Here is a 19,533-nt window from a genome sequence, read left to right on the forward strand (position 1 = left end):
CCACTTGATTATTTGCAGTATTTGTGCCAAAAACCGCAGCCAAATGAAAGGCTGCAGAAAGTATCCATGCTATCATAAGCATGATATTTTGTGTCTGTGTGCAACAGTCTTCATTCTCATTATTTTGAGAACTTTCAGTGAATGTTCATTGAAGTTGCAAATTAATTTTTCAATATTCTATCTCTGAAAACAAGGAAAATTTTTCCCATTTTTGTCTGCCATCTAGTGTTAAGAGGCAGAATATCTGTGTTTTGCTCTTGCAAAGCTTAAAATACTTGGGAGCACGACACAGCTTCTGCCTATGTCATACTATGTCGATGAAAATAGAAAACAGCATTTTCCCTAAGGCCTAATTGAAGATGTTAGATTTAAGCAATTATCTCTGATAGATACCATTATTAGCAAAATACTAATGTACGTTAATTTGTCACAGTGCTTTGAAATACTTGGGTATTTAAAATTTGTTTGTCTCTTAGGTGACAGTGCTGTGTTTCCAAGATACCATCCATAATCAATATGGCAAATAAAAATAAAAACCCTGCCTGTGTATAGTCAAATGCTATTCATATAATACCTTTGCATCAAATGTACAGTGAAAGTATATGCAGAACTGTTTTCTCGGAATTAATATCTCACCCCCAGAATTGTTCTATTCAAGTGTAATTCATCTAAGATTAAGCCACTGCACTCTGCAACTGGAATAGCAATGAAGAGTAAGACTTAATTTTGTAAGGAGTTCCAGAATTAATTAATTTCAGTGTATTTGCACCCCCTTTTATAGTGAAGGAGAGTGTAAGAAAATAGAAAACTTTCATATTTTATGGATCAAGAGAGAGAACCCTAGAAAGACAAGTTTTGGAACAATTATTTCTGGTAAATATCCAATTCTTATCAAACTGCCTCATAACGCATTATGACTTTCTCTCCAAGTAGCAGTCCGAGACAAACGTACAAATGTGAGTGCTAGAAATAATTAATGGCACTTAGACGTATAGCATACATATAAATGAACACAGTTAACTCACTTGTAGTATGGACATCACACTACATTGGCTATAACATGACAAAAATCACATACACCAAAGAACTCTCATTAAAGTAGGAAGATTTACCACAATTTTTGATCTGTAACTTGATTTACAAAATTTACATCTTACCTACAAAACCACGTATGAACATGCACATTGAGAAAACATTTTGAAAGCCTTTGATTTTTTTAATTACGTTACAGGGATAGCACTCATTAAAATCAAACTACTTTCAGTGTTGTCCTAAACTGGAAACTATCATGTTTTAAAGCACCACTCTGACAGAGCTCGAGTGCTGAGTATGCAACCTAAAAGAGATCAGTAAAAAAACCATCAATAATCACAACAAATTCTTGCTTGAGATTTCCCATGGAAAGTATTGAAACAGAAGTATTTTTAAAACAGTAAATGGACGTCCTATTAAAATTAAGATGTGTCTCAAAATGCGATAAATGGGATCGTTTACACACTACGTGAAAACTACTGTAATTGGAGTTAGCCACCCTCGGAATGCTGCAGGTGGATTCATGTCTCATCTAAAAAGTAGCTGTTTAGTCAAATGGGATGAATCAACTCAGTTGTGACTATTAAGAGAGTTTACAAAATTAGCTTAGTTGCAGTGTCTATCTTTTAAATAAATAAATTGGAGATCATTTCTTCTTAATGTCACGACCGCAGGAAAGAAAAGGCTAACTTGGCAAAAAGTTTGAGGAGGTGTGGATGCAGAATTTGTGCCTGGGAATACAGAAATTTATCTTTTCTTGTCCAGCGTTTTTTAGTTCTTTCGGAGAGTTGTGTGTGGTTGTTTTGAAAAGCTGATGAATCATGGGCCTCTGAACACGTCAGATCAGACAGGTCTGTTTGTCCTCAGGGAGAGCCACGTGGCAAGAATGCATAGGTTTGTGTTTAGACCTGAAATGTGAAGTCCTTGAATCTTTTCCTTAGCAAAGGTATGAATTGCCATACCATTGTACATATCCCAGTGGTGAGACGAATGCCTGAGCAGGCACAGAAGAGAATTTTACAATGATATTATGAGAGAAAGTGTGACTGTTTAGGAAGAAGCTATGTGCAGCTAAAAGGGATCAGTTGCCACCTACCTCCAATACCGTATTTGCCAGTCAAAGAGAGGCAGGATGTGCCCTGGCAGCATGAAGCTTAACGTGGCCAAACCTCCTTCTTACTGAAGTGGTAGGTCTTGTTTTGCCTAAGCCTTTGATGTTGTAAGAATGCAAGGTAGCCTGTTTAAAAGCCAGCTCAGACTGTGGTTTCAGATGGGCCACTGCTTTGTAAGTCATCTGATGAGATCCAACTCAGTTCACCACACTGGCAAGCAAACAAGAGTCCTGGGGCTTGCACAAGGGCAGACACAGTTGGGGAAGCTGCTTAAGCTAGCATTGCTACCACAGTCTAAAACGTATCAGTACTGTGTTGCTCTCATAACAGTAAGTGGCCTTTACCTGAAGAAACTCATACCACGATGGGCAGCAAAACCTCCCTGCTTAGCTACATCTGGCACTTAGGGCAGACGCTACTACTGTTTGACCTATTTGGTTTAAAAATGAGGTTAACCACATATAATGAAATCCCACGATATATTTTATCAAAATAAAGAATATTCTTTTTTTACAAATAGCACACAAGTCTTAAAAACAGTTGCCAGGAGTAAACCATCACTAGATATCACAGCCAGATGTGTAGTCATCCACAGACAAAGCAGGCACACCATACCTGCGGAACAGGCCACTGGAATCCAGAAAGCAGCAACTCTGAAAGCATTTAGGAGGGCACAGATGAGCAGCGGGGTGTGAACTGTCACTGTCCTGTGCAAAAGGTTCCTAGATAATACGTGGCTCACGAGCTATTTGCGGCCACTGAGTACTTCAGTGAGGAAGTGATAGTGGAATACTGCCTTTAAGTCTTGCCTGGATACTCGCTTAAGAAAGCAAAAATTTCATTGCATTGGGTTTACATGACAAGGTTTTGGTAGTGGGGGAGGGCTACAGGGGTGGCTTCTGTGCTAGAAGATTCTTCCATGTCCGACAGAGCCAATGCCAGCCGGCTCCGAGATGGACCCACCGCTGGCCAAGGCCGAGCCCATCAGTGATGGTGGTGGTGCCTGTGGGAGAACAGATTTAAGAGAGGGGAAAAAGTTGCTGCGCAATAGAAACTGCAGCCAGAGGGAGGAGTGAGAACATGTGAGAGAAACAGCCCTGCAGACCCCCAGGTTGGTGAAGAAGGAGGGGAGGAGATGCTCCAGGCGCCGGAGCAGAGATTCCCCTGCAGCCCGTGAGGAAGACCATGGTGAGGCAGGCTGTCCCCCTGCAGCCCAGGGGGGACCCCATGCTGGAGCAGGGGGATGCCCGAAGGAGGCTGTGACCCCGTGGGAAGCCTGCGCTGGAGCAGGCTCCTGGCAGGACCTGCGGACCTGTGGAGAGAGGAGCCCGCGCTGGAGCAGGTTTTCTGGCAGGACTTGTGACCCCGCAGGGGACCCACGCTGGAGCAGTCTGTGCCTGAAGGACTGCAGCCTGGGGAAGGGACCCACTCCGGAGCAGTTTGTGAAGAACTGCAGCCTGTGGGAAGGACCCACGTTGGAGAAGTTCATGGAGGACTGTCTGCTGTGGGAGGGACCCCACGGTGGAGCAGGGGAGGAGTGAGGAGTCCTCCCCCTGAGGAGGAAGGAGCGGCAGAGACAACGGGTGATGGACTGACCTCAACCCCTATTCCCCAACCCCCGTGCCCCTTGAGGGGAGGAGGTAGGGAATTTGGGGATGGATTTGAACTGGGAAGGAGGGAGGGGTGGGTGGAAGATGTTCCAAGGTTTGTTTTTATTTCTCACTCTCCTACTGTGTTATTAACCAGCAATGAATTTTAATTTCCCCAAGTTGGTTCTGTTTTGTCCATGACAGCACTTGGTAAGTGATCTCTCCCTGTTCTTATCTTGATCCATGAGCTTTTCATCATTATTTTCTCTCCCCTGTCCTATTGATGGAGAAGTGATAGAGCGGCTTGATGGGCAGGTGGCGGCCAGCCAGGGTCAACCCACCGCATTAACAGGAGGCAAAAAAGGAAATACAAATTATACAGTTAATATTAATGAAATATGCAAGAGCTGGAGACTGTCTTGATTGGGAGATGTAGAAAGTTCAATCTTTTCAATTTATAAAAAAGATGTGATAATAATTACAACATGCAAGGGATGTAAATTTTCCTTTGGGGAAGAAAATAGCTGGTAAGAAAATTAATTTCACTTTTTAATTTGTGACAAAGAACAGAAGCAGATGACGGGCATCTGAAACTACAAATGAAACATCACCCTCATCAGCCAGCCACGGCAGGCAGCTCATTCACCACCTTTCCGCATCGCAGGCCTGCTGCTGCTCTTAAGCCTGGCTGGGTAATACCGAGGTGCCTCCTAACTCTGCCACACCTCCCAAACCAACACAGTATTTGTGATTTTTCTCCGAGCACGGAGCGGGAAACTCAGGACCACAGGCCGCTCCCGCCCGCCCAGCCGCCCTGAGGTGAGGTGAGGCGGGCCCCGCCCCCCGCGTGCCGCTCCTCACGTCGCCACCCCGCCCCCGCCGGCCTGCAGCTGGCGCGCATGCGCCTTCTCCCCCGCCGCCGCCGCCGCGATGAGCTGGCCCCGCCTAAGCTCCGCCCCGCGAGGCGCCCCGCCGCCCAGCGTGACACCGCACGCCCCGCCCCTCCCGCGGCGGCCGGGGAGATCGGCGCGTTCCTCAGCTGTTTCCGGCGGTGCTGGGTGCGGCGCAGGCGCAGTAGCGCGGCCCAGCTCGTCGCCCCGCCGCCGCCGTCGTCGTTCTCCTCCCGCCCGCTCCGGCGGGGCGGCACCGCGCGGGCCGCGGTCCCTGCGGCCGCCCCGCTCCTGAGGGCGGCGGAGCAGCCCCGCCTGGCGCTCGGCGGCGGCCCGGGGAGGAGGCGGGAGGCGTTGCCCTGCAGGTACCCGCCGCCGGAGTGGGCCGCGCCGCCGCCGCCGCCGGCGGTTGTTTGTGTGTGTGAGGGGGCAGCAGGAGGGCTGGCCGGTGGCGGGACGGGCGCTGAGGTAACTGTAAGTAAAGGTGCTGCTGGCTGCTGCCGTTGCTTCGGGGTCGGCCTGCGCAGGTAGTTGGCCTGCCGGACCTCCTCTGGCCCTGGTCGGGGGAGCCGGGGAAGCCCGAGCTTGCCGTTTAGGCGAGGAATGGGTTCGCCTCTGCGGCGTCAGCGCAGCTCTTGTGTACCCTGGAAAACTCTGATCCACCCCAGAAACATCTTTGTAGAGCGAGGAGTATGTACTGCCCTTAGCTCTGAGGGTAGGAACGTTTCGTTGAACTTGTGGCTTTGTACTGGAGCTCTGCTCAAAGAATTGGTGTCCTTTCTCCCCTGGGAAGAGTTCTGGAAAGGTGTGGTAGTACAATGACGGTTTCATTTGAAATTTGGTCGCTGCACCAGGTAGTTTGCTAAAGAGATGCAAATTTACTGGAAAGACCGGCAAGCAATTTTCTGTACGCCACTTGAGTGTTTTTGACAAGTGTTACGCGTTGCTCAAGATGGACTTAAACTGGCCTTTAAGGAATAATGTGTAGAAATTGAAATGTTGGGGTGATGCTACCACATGTCCTGAGCAGTAGATATCCCCATGAGGCTATTTGATTTGAATGTTTATCCGACTTTACTGAAAGAATAAATAAGGTGCATCTGCTTTAAGTGACTCTGTGATTCTGGTTTAACTTGTTACTGATGTGGGGTTTCCGTTGTTTGTTTTTTTTTTTTTTTCTTTTTCAGGTAACACCACGATACGAGACTTATTTATTGAAATATATTTTCTGGGATGAAGTAGACAAGCAACATAGAAAAGGTGTAATTATTTATAAGTAATGACAGTTCATTTATCGTTAGACGCCTATTTGTTCATTGTGATTAACCCAAAAAGTCTTTGGTGGAAGCAGAGAAACAAATACCTGTATTTGTACAGACCTAAAGTCTGCTGGAGGATAAATCATGCCATTCACCCGAGAGTTTTTCATACAAGCGAGCCACAGTGTAAATGGGCTAGAAGCAGAACGTTTTGGTACAACAAATACATTTACAGCCATGAATTTTTATACTACAGAGTTTCTAAACTTCTAACTTCTTCTTCCAAAGGACTTAAAAAAGTGAACAATCGCATGTCACGAATTAAGAATACTATAGAATCTGTTTCAAAAGCAGTGTCTGGCACGCACAGTGAACTGGTTTCACGGATAGCTCGATTAAAGTCACACTCAGGTACTCTGGGAAAAGCAAATAAAAGTAATGCAGATGCAAGTAACATCCATGCAAATCTAGAAAATGATAAACAAGTCGCAGATGCCAGAACTCAGGAGGATTGCAACAGAGGCCCAGCTGCAAAGAAATCCACTTGTGCAAACGAAAACTTGGAGCCTGTGTTAGTAAGCTCAAGTGGCACTGATCAAGATACTGAAAATGACTCAGCGTCTACTAAAACCCACCTTTTCCATGTAAGCTACTTTTCTACAAATTTTGGAGAGACTTATAACTTTTTAGCTGATCACATTAACTGGTACTTTAATAATTCTGTTATGGATCAAGAGAAAAAAAGGAATGGTTTCGTACAGGACTCTCAAAGTGAAGAGAGGAATAAGCTTGATTCATCAGAAAATACTATAATGAGTGAAGACAAGACAGTGGATTCAGCAGCTACTTCAGCTCCTGAAGCAGAGACTCTGGGTGCTGAAAAGACAAACGCTGCTCTTCCAGTTTCCACTAAAAAAAGTATTGCAAACTTTCTTTCATATCCCAGTAACAGTGTACAAGCTTTTGTAGACAGTTACATTGGTGGGTTGGTTCCCAAGTTAAGATCTGATACAAAAGTTGTTTCACAAGAAAAGAGTAAACAGCCAGAACAAGAAGTGTCTGAGAAGGATGAGGAGGACAAAGCAAAAGAGGCTAAGACTGCAGAAGAGAGGGAGAAGCATCTGTCTCTTCAGAGAGAAAAGGCAAGTCTCTGTTTAGTGTTATTTATTTATGTATTATTTCTATGTATATGTATATTTTATACAAGTGTATATATACGCTGTGCCCACATATGTGTATATACCTATCTGTAAACTTGGATATATACACACACACACTTACATACTTAAATAAGTGTACACCTATGTAGGTACTTATATGTAAGTACATGTGTATATGTACACATAACGCTTATGTGTATGTACATGTAAGTCCATATGTATCTATCTAAATAAGTATATATCTACACATATACAAAACCTATATGAACTTATGTATATATACGATACATAAGTTATGTGTAAACTTGCATATACATGTATGTACTTGTAAATAAGTATATATGTGTATACATATATAAAAATGAGTAACTTTTTATATAAGTACATGTATGTATATGTTTTTATGTAAAGCGTGTATACGTATGCACGTGTGTGTATAGTATATACATATATTTAGTTCATATATATGTAGAGAGAGAAAGTACATAAATATAGGTAGATCTAGTTGCTGCTTTTGTTGTAGCTGTAGTAATCTTACGCTCCTTCGTGGTCCAGATACTATGATTTCAGAGTTGCCCTGAAAATACATCTGAGTACATGCTGACACATGTTTGTCTGGTGCATTGTTGCTGTGAGCTGCCTTTATTTATTTTTCTAGTAAACAGCCAAACGGTTGCTTGTTTACGTTTAAGCAATGCTTAACTTGGAGCCTGTAGCAGATCTCTAGTACAATATGTTGTCCTACTTCTGAGAAGTCTTAAAATAACAGTTTGGAATTAGTCTTGACAAATTTTACATATTTCTTACAGTAGTTTTATGTTATTTTTATAACTTTATCTTTTTTTAGATTATTGCAAGAGTGAGTATTGATAACAGGACTCGAGCTTTAGTTCAAGCCCTACGGAGATCCTCTAATCGAAGAGTCTGTATCAGCAGGGTTGAAGAACTGACCTATCATCTTCTAGAATTTCCGGAGAGCAGAGGAGTTGCAATTAAGGTGCAAATAGTCTTTATGCTTAGACAAAAAATAAATATCTGACAGACAATTGACATAGAATAACATAAAACCTTATTCTGTGCATTTGTGGGCTAGTCATATTTTCTGTTTGTAGAGAGTACAGTGTGAGTGTCTCTCTTTATAGCTATTTTTTTAGCTGGTTCAGATTTGTATGCAAACTATCAGTAGTTTAGCTAAAGGCTCTTAAGATTGCAATGTTTAATTTAGAAGCATACAGCTTGTCATGTGGATAGATAGTATAGCTTATTCTAGTGGTAGACGAAGGTTGTACACTGTGTTCTCTGTTGCAATTGACCGGACGGGAATGTACGGTACAGTTGATCTGCATATGCACAACAGTTTTTATGCTTGTTTGCATGCTTCCTCTGAAGAGAGATGACAAGAGTGGAATATAATCACCATATAAATTCATGTAATCTAGTCCTACTCATTCTCTTTTCTGCAGTGAGAGGACAGGAGGTGGGTGGTAGACTATTCTAGCAGTACTAGCCAAATCATAGCATTTGTCAGTCTTGTGCCTTTTTCCACAAGATATGACAGATGTGTGACATAGATTGTAGAATTGCTGGAAAAGAGATCTTTGGGAATGGAGTGCAGGCCAGATGAATCATCCGGGCAGGGTATAGGTCGGGCATCCACATGAATAGATGTGAATTACTTTATTATGAAAGAGTACATTCACTGCTCCCATTTTGATTATAATACTCTATATCTGTGTGATAGTAATCGTACATTTAAATATTACTCACTGTGAGGAAAAAATGTAATTTTTGTCTTTAATATTAGTGTACTTAGAAGGCATTGCCTGTTTTGAAGCAGTGTCATACTTATTCAGCAAAACCTGGGCTACTAGCTATACTTCGCGTGCTCCATACTTGAGTTTATACTTGGCCAGTGTGACCTTAAAGTCAATAAAACTAAACTGCTGGTAAATAAAGGTTTCTAGCTATTTGAAACATGTACATTTCACCTTGGTTGTTTAATTCTGGTAGGTAGTTACTTCAGCAACGAGGCGTGTACAACATCATATTGAAGTCCTTTCTTTCCCTTGTTAGAAAGAGAGATGGGTAAATACAGATTTAAAGAAGTTTTCCTCTGAGTTTAACTAATATATTACTTTTATACTTAAATACCAAACTAGGAAATTTAAGCATGGATTCTTTTGGTATAAACGTATAATTAGAATGAAATATCTTTGTATTTATCCATAGGAAAAATTAATCCCATGCCTACTGCGACTGAGACAGGCAAATGACGAAAGTCTTCAGGCTGCTGTTAGAGAGACTTTAGCTATAATTGGATATACAGACCCTGTGAAAGGCTGGGGAATTCGAGTCCTCGCTATTGATGGAGGAGGAACAAGGTGAGTCCTCTGTTTTTTTATATACTTGTAGCCTTTTTCATACTGTAACTGGAAATAAAATTTCAGTTACTCTTTGATAAGTTTGTGCCCAAAGATGCAATTTATGATTTACGGTTGCATTTGACTATCCAAGTGATGGATGTTATTTTTGCATGCATTTGTGCTTAAATTTCCATGCATTACTAGACCTATGACACTGAAATGACTTACCTGTTTAAAGTTGGCTACACAGTTAAGTGCTTGGGTTGGCTCTTTCTCCTTTTGGAAGTAAATTAAATGGTTATTTGATTTGGTCTGGTCACAAGTCTAATCTAAGAAATATAAAATCGGTGTGAAATGCTAGAAGTAGTTTATACTTTTATGATTGTGTTGCCTTGTACTTTTCTGGAGGGTGACCTGCCTCAGCAGGAATGGTCTCGTGAAAGAATGAATAGGCTACTGGTGAAAGCTGTTCTATCCATGCTGTTGATTTATATTTCTTCTAAAACTAATGCTTTTTTTCTTTAATTTATGCACTGCATGTCCTTAGTTACACATGCTCTAGTTCTGCATGAATTTATGCACCTACCACAATTTGTAAAGAGTAGTAGGAGAAGCCTGTTCATTAAATTTGAATTCTGATGTTTACTAAAAGCTGTGTTTATAGCCCTGTTAAGACCAAGCTTTAAGTGCTGTGTGGTCTAGATGCAGCTAAAATCTATCCTGAGTCTACATCCACAGAAGATAATCATCCCTGAGCCTTTGCTACAAAACAGTATGGCTACAAAACAACGTGGCTATAGCTGTTGAGTACTATTTTTGATATGCCTGAGTATGTCAATTATATTTAGTATTCATCATTTCATTTTAATTATGTTCTGCTACTCTTTCATTCCCTGAAATATTCAGGATTCTTACTGTGGTAGTTAGTTATAATTAGTTATAATTAAGCAAAGTTGGGCTTAATTAGAGCTATGTAAGATAAAACTACCATTGTATGTGAAGGGGATTTTTGTGTTTCAGGGGTTTAGTTGCACTTCAGACTCTACGGAAACTAGAAGAACTAACTGGAAAGCCGGTTCATCAACTTTTTGACTACATTTGTGGTGTAAGCACAGGTAATTGTTAAGCCACAAGTTGGAATTTTGCTACCAGTATAGTAAAAGAACATCTGAGAATAAATGTAGATTTTGCAGAACTTGCCAGTTCCTGGCTTTAAGTATAAGCTGGGAAAGTACAGGTGTGATTTTAAAGTCTTTCTTTTCTTCTTCTGAATAAGAACTTTGGGTGATTCATGATACGCTTTTAACTTCAAACTGATTTGTCATTTTTTCAATGACTGTGAAACCTTCATTTTGCACACAGCTACAGATATCTTAGATGTTTATGAGGCAGTGTCCCTCAGGGACTGATACTGGGCAATAGTGTTTCCTTTCTTTATTAATGACCTGCGCAGCGGGACAGACTGCCTGTAGCAAGATCTTGGATGATGTAAATTCGAGGAAGTGGTCAGTATAGGGATGCCCTCTGTTCAGATTGGCCTGTACAGCCTGGAGAAATGGCTTGACAGGAACCACCTAAGCGTCAATAGAGCCAAGTACAAAGCCCTCCATCTGAGGTGGGCTGACTGGCTAGAAACCAGCTTTGTAGAAATAAAATTGGTCTTTCTGGAACAAGTTTAACACGAATCATCAGTGTAGCCTTGCAGCAAAGAAAGCTAATGACCTATTGGCTTCTATGCACAAGAACGTACCCAACAGATTAAGGGTCTTTGGCCACTGTGTGTCTAGTTTTGGGCTCCTTAGTAGACCCTTAATCTGTTGGATACATTCTTGTACATAACTGAGTCAGTCTGGGAGAGGGCCAAGTAGATGGTTGGGGGCTAGAGGTCATGATTTACAGGGAGAGTGCAGGGACTGGGTTTATTCAGCCTTGAGAAGGCTAAGGGGAGGCCTTATTGCTCTTTCATCTAATGGGAAAATACAGAGAAGGTGGAGCTAGACTCTTCTTGAAGGTGCACAGTGATAGGAGAAAAGCCAACGGACAAGTTGGAATGTGGGAGGTTACAATTAGGTATAAGGAATCACATTTTCCTTGCAAGGATGGTCAGACAGTGGAAGGAGTGGCCCACACAGGCTGTGGAAGCTCCATCCCTGGAGATACTCAAAACTTGGCTGAACAAGTCCCGAGTAACCTGTTCTAATTGAAGCTGTTTTAAAAGGAGGTTGGACTAGATGACCTCTAGAGGTCCCTCCCAGCCTTAATTACTCTTGTGACTCAATGATAAATTACTCTTCTCTAGGAAGTAGGGAATTCTAAAGCATAAATTTCTCTTAAAAAAAGCAGTCATCTCCTTCGGAAATGATGCTAGACCAGTAGCAGCATAATGTTGATTTCTGGCATAAGAGGTATGCTGTAGTTCAGTAGCTCATTTGCCTTCAGAAATGCACATCCTTCATTTTTTTTTTTGCACTATACTTATCTTCCATACAGTTTAATTCAGAAATAACATTAAATGCAGATCACCATGAGTAGATACAATGTTCACATTTCCAGACATTTGCTTAATAGGCTCAAAATAGTAAAGAGGAGAATGCTTAACGTCTACTGGACAGAATTTGTAGGCACAATGTAGTTCCCTGCTTCACATTTTTAATAGTATTTGAAAAAAATCCTTTGTTAGTTAATTTAGCAGTAAGTGGTTGTTTCTTCAGAAGATAGATTTGCTACAAAACACTTCTCCAATGTCTCCTTCAATAATTTTTTTAAAAACATTTTATCTTTGATAGAGAGGCCTGATGTTCTTAAATCAAGCCCACTACTCTGATTAGAACTAACTTAAGTCACTTGCCTATTGCTGAGCACAGTATCAGGGCATGGAAGCACCAGAAAATCTACAAGCACATACAACACAGTGATGGCCACTGAACTTTTTTAATGGGGAATTAAGTTAATGTAGATTCCATACCAAGTTTGTGCCTGTTCTGTGGAAAAATCCAAAGATGAAAACAAGGCAGTTGAAAGGAGGAAGTGCTATTGCCCCATGAACTGAGCTGTTGGGAATTCTGTAGGTGAGTGTTCTCTAGAGTATGACATGCTTTCATAGATGCACAGAGCACTTAACCCATTGAGGACGCCTTATCTGCAGGTGTGCTGTGGATGTGGCTTTTATGTTCTTTTCATTGCTCATGCAGTCTCCAAATAGGTCAAAGATACTTCTCAATAGTGGTGCACTTATAATTCAGTCAAAGGGAGCAGTTTATGACATCAAGAGTATGTAAACAGGCAAAGTGCATGCTACTGAATTTTCAAATGCTAATAATTAGCGGTATTCAGATGCATCATATAAGGGATTCAATCGTTGACATACTGTGATGAAAGGTTCTCTAAGCATATTGTTTTCCACTGCATTTTACTACAAAGACATCTGAATTGTACTGGTCACTTTGATCATCAGTTTTGGATGCATGTGAAACTTGCATCCAGACACCTTGCATCCAGAGGATATTCTCCCAAAATATTCCTCCCAAGTTAAGAACAGCGTAAGGCTAATGCCCCCATTTATTCTCCCAGCCTTCAGTGATTTGCAGATGAGGAGCCTCCTTAAACAAAGCTGGTATCTCTTTGTGTTGATGATTTTTTTTTTGCCCATGATGTCTCTCCAGTTTTGAAATGCATTTTGAAAACCTTTCTGATGGAAGAAGTATTTTTTTTTTCAGTAGAACTCATCAATGACAAGTCAAGTCATGGTATTATAGAGCTGGAAGCATCCTTAGGAGGTTATCTCATTTCCCAAGGGAAGGATCAGCTGTGTGTGTTTAAGTATTGACAATTTTCAGAGACTTTGAATCATGTCAGACCTCTTCAGAAAATCTGTGCTAGTGCTCTGCTGTCTTTACATTTGGGGGGGAACAAAAAAATCCAAATGTCTAATGTGGATCTTCCTGCTGCAGTTCAAATTTGTTTCCTCTTGTCCTGACTCCCCAGAACATGGAGAACAGATTCTTTCTTTCCCTTTGCAGCAGCCTTCTGTGCATTTAAAGGCTTTTGTAATAGCCTGTTTACTCAGGCTTTCCTTACAGACCGATTTCCTTGACCTGTGATTGTTTTGGGGGGACTTTTTTGTGTGGCTTTTCTTTTTTTCAATTGGTCCACATCTTTTTTGAAGAATGTCGTTCAGGTCCAGATATAGCACTTCAGCTGAAAATCTTACTGGTACTGAATAAGGAAGGAATACTTTTATCTTTCAGGTTATATTCTTGCCTATCTTGTGTCATCTTAGCCAGCTGTATCCCTGTGTTCTTCAAGATACGCTCCTTAGCCTCCCAGGTTTTATTTAGGTATTTTTTTCCCCCTGAAGTGTTGGCTGTCAGGGCTGAGATGGTGGCTGGAGCATAGGAGTCTGTGATACAGAGCAAGATGTGATGGAAGCATCAAACTTTTTTACTGGACTATCTGATAGACCCTGCACTGTCTTTGATTTTTGACCTTGCTCTCCTGTGAGTGTCTTGTTACCATGCAGCAGGTTTCAGCAAAGCCCTTTAATGTTACCTTGACTCTGATATTATCTACTGCCACTTGTGCGCTGATGCGGACTGCAGTCTTTGGTGCTGTTTGTCAGGAGGTGAAGTGAAAATGAGTTTGCATTTGGTATGAATTTTGGCTCTTTGTCTTTGAAACTGTTCACCAAAATAGCAAATGCATGGTATTTTAGAATTGGTGCTGGAGAGTTAAGAGGAAAAGAAGGTAGCAGAGGATTTGCAAGATTCAGGAAAATGGTGTTTCTCTGCTGCTAGACGTTTACCTGTGTTGAATAGAGGCATTTTGTGATTTGGCAGTTGAGTAAGTTTCTCTTGATGAAATTTTGATGTGTCAAGTAGGCCCAAGTTATATTAAGCATGTGTGCTACATTTAAAAAAAAAAAAAAGAGACCATTAATCCACCAACACTCAGCTATCATGCTGGTGGGGTTTGTGAGAGCAAAAGAAGCTTGGAAGTCATGTTTCCTTTAAAGCCACCTGTAACTTTCTTTATGTAGTTCTTTCTGCATATGTGCTTTATTCTTACTCTTTTTCAAGAATTTACTCCTTTTTACATTATTTTTATTCACACCTATTGCATTCATGTCCAAATTCGAAAAATCATGTGTCCTAATTATTCCTGATGCTTAATTACATGTTTTCACAGTATTGCACAGTTAGATTTAAAGGTTGTATATGTCCCTTTCAGTTTAATATATCTAAGAATCGTAGTGATGCATTAATTGTATATTTCCACAGTCTTTTTAATGGTATTCTGGAGCCATGCTTTTTGGATACTGTTGTTTTGTTCCTACAAGGGTAGGTCATAACGTTTTTTAGACACACGCTAGATGGCAGTATGTATGAATGACTAATTATAAAAGGTTGCAACCAAATGTATTCTGAACTGGTCAAAACTCCCTTCTTATTACAGAATTTTCCTAGAATTTTTCTTTACTGACTCAGAGTTTGCCAGAGAGCAAGTAATGTACCAAATATATTTTTAATACGACATCATAGATTTCTCTTGCTCATTTCTCTTTGCAAATAAAGCAGTGGATTTAATTTGCTTTCTGCCATGTACTAGTTTGCAGGGATGAATTCTGCAAAATGAAATAATGCCAATTTTCAACTTCTCATAGTTCTGTTTTTGAAAGTAGACCCCTTCTATCTCATATATGTCTTTTTAAAACAGTTTGTGATCTCTGAACAGGAATTTAGTGATATAAATGTCAGTTGATCTACCCTTTTCAGGATAGATACTCTGCTAACCTATGAACTACATTAAATGGTAATCCATCTTTATAATCTTACTCCAGGCTATATTTTACATTTCAACATATTTCTTTTTCAGGAGCTATATTAGCTTTTATGTTGGGGTTGTTCCATATCCCTCTGGATGATTGTGAAGAACTGTATCGCAAATTAGGATCAGATGTTTTTAAGCAGAATGTCATTGTTGGAACAGTCAAAATGGGTTGGAGCCACGCCTTTTATGACAGTGATATATGGGAAAAAATGCTAAAGTAAGTAAAAAATTATCAGGGGAAAAAATAATTAGTATAATGTCTGTGAGAGGCTTCAGTTTTGTTATTTAACTGGTAAGCAAATTCTTAAAACAACTAGAAGGGATTAGCATATACTCTCATTCTTTTGAAATCACTGTTTTCATGTTTACCAAAACATTGAAAGCCTTTAATGTTATGATTTCTGTTTCTGGGGAATAAAGTAAGCCTTAGTGCACTGACTTCTGATTATATTCCTGTATGCTTGCCAGCTCTGCTTGATCTCGCTCATTATAGATCTGCTACAGATTTTACTAGCCACCTGCTGTGCCTTTTTTCTTATAGGAGACATGGTGAGAAATGAAATAACGTGCTGTAGTAGGGATTTTTAATCTTAGCTGGTATATTGAGGGGTTTTGCCCATTGCCCCTTTCCTTGAAAAGGGAAATGAGCTGTAAGGGTTGCAATGAAAAAGTATCTGCTGTGTCAGAGTTGCCAATGAAATGGTGTTTGTTCATAGATATGTATACAAATGCATTAATGGCTATTCAGAAAACATCACTGGGAAGAATTATTGTATTACAAGTTTTGTTACTTAGTTTTATTCATCTGTATTTGTATTGCTAGTTCTATTTATAATTTTTAGCAAACTAATGTTGTAGTTTCCCAAATAGTGTTAGCTGGCACTGCTACTGAAAGAACTGAAACAACCTTCCCTGAGAGCAAATGTAAAATGGTAAAAAGTTTCTTTGGTTAAATAGTGACAAGTTCCTTTGTGGGAACATGATGAATGCGTTTTATGGGATTGAAAGAGTTTTTTCTAGACATTATAGTGGGAATACCTGTCCTGCCTGAGTTTTAAGCGTCTCACTTCTTTGCTGAAGTGAGGAGAGGGGCTTCCAAGCACTTCTCCTCTGTGCTTTTGCATATTTTTAGGAGTGTGTTTATCAAATGAATATCATGTTTTTCGTCTCAGATATCTGGAGTTCCTCTTTTTTGAGAAAAGCGATTTTACTCTGCCTTCCCTCTTTTCCTTCCCTGTCCAACTAAAAAGTCTTGTGAAAATCAGAATTACCTCATGAAAGTATTTTACCTGCCTTCAATTAAAATGCTGTTATTCTTTGCAGCTACATGTAACACATGAGGGAGATAAAGCCAGGCAATTATAATATTATCCATAGATTAAATTAAAAATTAAATATACAGGACAACAAATGACTTTGACCTAATTCTGCAATCTTGAAGGGAGATGCTATGCCTACATGACATTTTATTGAAACAGCAGGGATTCCTGCAGGCTTCCTTGTGGTGTGGAAGCCTAGAACTAAGAAGGGAATTGAAAGGATATCTAGCATCTCTTTATGGCAATAAGAAGGTCAGGTCTAACTTTCAGTCATTGCATGGGAAAACTGCTTTATGTTTTGTTTTAAATTTAAAAGGCTTACTTGTGCTGGGTGGGTTTTTGTTGTTTAAATGGTAGTAGACTTGTCAGCCTTGCTTGAAATAGAGACTATCTGTTTAAAATCTACAGGCATGCAATATATATTTAGCCCTGCCACGACGCTGATGGTATTATTTTCTGTCAGAAAGTATTATTGCTGAAAATAATTAAGCTAATGTTGCATTAGGCTAATGTTGCGTGCATTCATGAGGCGTATTACAAATTCCATTTCAGAAAATGACAATTTCGCTTAACTAACTTTTTATTCTGAGTGCTGTAGGGAATTAATTTTATGTCTTGCGTATATGTTTATTTTAACTCTTCTTATGCATTCCTTGAATTACAATTTGAGGACTGGTTTTAATCAGTTACTTTTATTACTTTGTGCACAAAATTATACTTAACTGTACATCAGTCTATGTAATGCAATATTAAGTTGCATTTGTAAGAAGAACCTAGCTTATAGTTCCAAGTTTTCTGTTTTCTTTTGACTGTTGTTTACATATTCAATTTTCTTCTTTCAAGTCTTGAGAAACTACTGGAGGAATTTGGTGAGCAGCTAGGGGTTTTCACATGCTAGCTAAAATCCCATACTGGGAATTTGTAATCTTGAGAAGCAATCAAGCACTATATAGAGGGTAGGGTAAAAGTTACATGTTCTGTTGGTAGGAAAATGGATAATGTATGTGTTTGGGATTATAAGCAATACAACCCAGTATTTGTTATGCAAATTGAAGTATAAATTGAGACTGTTCTCCAGTAACTGGATGGGCAACACATTCTGTACCATTTAGTCCCTCCAGACATACCTAACAGATTTTGCAGCATTATCAGTGAGGTGTTCTGTATCCTTATGGCGCATGCAATAAAAGTCTGTCCTGTAGGTTTGGTAAAGATGTCACAGTTTCCTGGTACTTTTGTTGTTGTTGTTAGAAGGGGGTAAAAGTTGCAGTTTTGCCTTTCAAATTAAATGCTTTTTCTCCAGACTATTTGATTGCATGCTGGCTGTAGCCCATTAGACTGTTTCTTTAAGCATATGGTTGGCAATATGTTCTTCATAGCATTACTGAAATAAGTGTTGTAATATTAGTGACTCGAAGCAATGAAAGAGCAACATTTGTATAGGAAACTTGTTTAGATGGGTCATGTCTAGAGGACATATGTCACATACAGACACAAACAAAGCAGATAAATGGAAAAATAGGATGGCAGATGAAATTGTGTCAAGTAATAACCCATGAGTGGAAAAACATGATTAGAGGTTTTAAACTAACTTTAATATCAGAAGTGATTTGGATGTTGTCATGGACAGTTTAATGAAACATCTGTATGCTTGTGGTCAAACAAGATGATGCAGTGTGTGATGGTTGGGATTGAAAAATACAGAAAATATTATAATGCCGTTATATTAATCCATAATACAATTTCACTTAAAATACTACTTACGGTCCCAGTTACCCCATTTTAGAGAATGCTTCTGTTGCAAGATTGGTAAAAAGTAGCCAGTGACCTAAAGACAACTCGCACAAAGGGATTGGGACACTCTATTGTTAGAAAAAGCAAACAAGTTAAAGCAATAATTTGAGATAGTAAGGTATCTTGAGAATTACCGTTCTCCTCTTTTCTTCAAGAACAGGGGACTATTCAATAAAATTAGGAGACTTTCTCTTTTAACACAGTATGTGAATAAACTGTGGACTTAATTGTGTTGTGACTTTGCTAAAGAAAATAATTAATTGAACAGCGAGTCTTGAAAAAGACATTTATATAAAGTATTAATGCTAGCAACAAAACTGAACTAAATTCAGAGGTGCTATTAAACTTTTCTCTTTAGACCTTAATGTCTAAAGTTGCATAGTAGTTTAAGGAATTTCTTGTAAGTACTCTGAAACGTCAGTTCCTGGCTTTCATAAGAAGCAAGATGTGAGAAAATAATTTTTCAGTTTGACGGTTCCTATAATTAAGCAGTGGATATTCCTTATGCATTTTTTTATCTTTATATTCTGGGTTTGGGAAAAGAATATCTAATACAGGTATTTAGGAAGAAGTAGATGACAGTGATGCAAATCAGTAGACGTCTTTCATATCTCGCCTCTGTCAATCTCATCTTTTATTTCTGTATATTCCTACTTCATGGTTCTGTGTACCTTCATCTCCTTCTGTAGTCAATTAGTGAGTGCAGATGGCACTCCTCCTTCTGGTTGGTGACTGGAATTAATGCATTTATTGGAAAAAATAAAACAGCACTATTGATGTAAGAATCGTCAGCAGCAGTCTTCAATCATAGGACTAGAAGCTGTCTCCCTTCCTCCTTTTCAAGGACGACACGTACACAGCCATCCATCAAGCAGATATCCACTAGTGGAACAGTAAATTGTACTACCTCCAAATACAGTTTACTGTCGATGTTGAGGACTACTGCTATTGTAACATTTAAAGCTTCTTTTATCTTCTGACCTGACTAGATAGATAAAGGTGTTGGTTTTTAACAGTAGAAGTGCTACTACCTAGTGTCACAGTAGTGTGAGCTATAGATGGATGATCTCTTAACAGTAACACATGGAATCACCTTACTTAAAAAGAGTAGCAATACTGAAAACTGCCTTTGCAGAATAAGGTAGATGCACCACCTGTGTTTGTATAGGCTGTGTTCAAGGGGAGGAAG

The 19,533-nt window shown here is 39.9% G+C and overlaps 1 protein-coding gene across 6 annotated transcripts in view; it reads left to right on the plus strand.

The window, feature by feature from the left end:
• Positions 1-4,866: 4,866 nt before the first annotated feature.
• The window catches only part of PNPLA8 (patatin like phospholipase domain containing 8), a 40,148-nt gene continuing 25,481 nt past the window's right edge, over positions 4,867-19,533 (plus strand). Inside the window, exons 1-6 of one of the 6 annotated variants that reach the window (XM_049814508.1) lie at positions 4,867-4,988; positions 6,171-7,024; positions 7,890-8,039; positions 9,272-9,423; positions 10,426-10,520; positions 15,277-15,448. In XM_049814508.1, coding sequence (XP_049670465.1) covers positions 6,194-7,024; positions 7,890-8,039; positions 9,272-9,423; positions 10,426-10,520; positions 15,277-15,448 — 1,400 coding nt within the window. In that variant the 5' untranslated portion in view covers positions 4,867-4,988; positions 6,171-6,193. Of the gene's footprint in view, positions 5,098-5,133; positions 5,339-5,810; positions 7,025-7,889; positions 8,040-9,271; positions 9,424-10,425; positions 10,521-15,276; positions 15,449-19,533 lie in introns of those variants that run through there. The other 5 variants (XM_049814504.1, XM_049814505.1, XM_049814506.1 and 2 more) reach the window with 5 other exon arrangements.

This window comes from Accipiter gentilis, chromosome 11 (genome assembly GCF_929443795.1).
Source record: "Accipiter gentilis chromosome 11, bAccGen1.1, whole genome shotgun sequence".
Lineage (NCBI taxonomy): Eukaryota > Metazoa > Chordata > Aves > Accipitriformes > Accipitridae > Astur > Astur gentilis.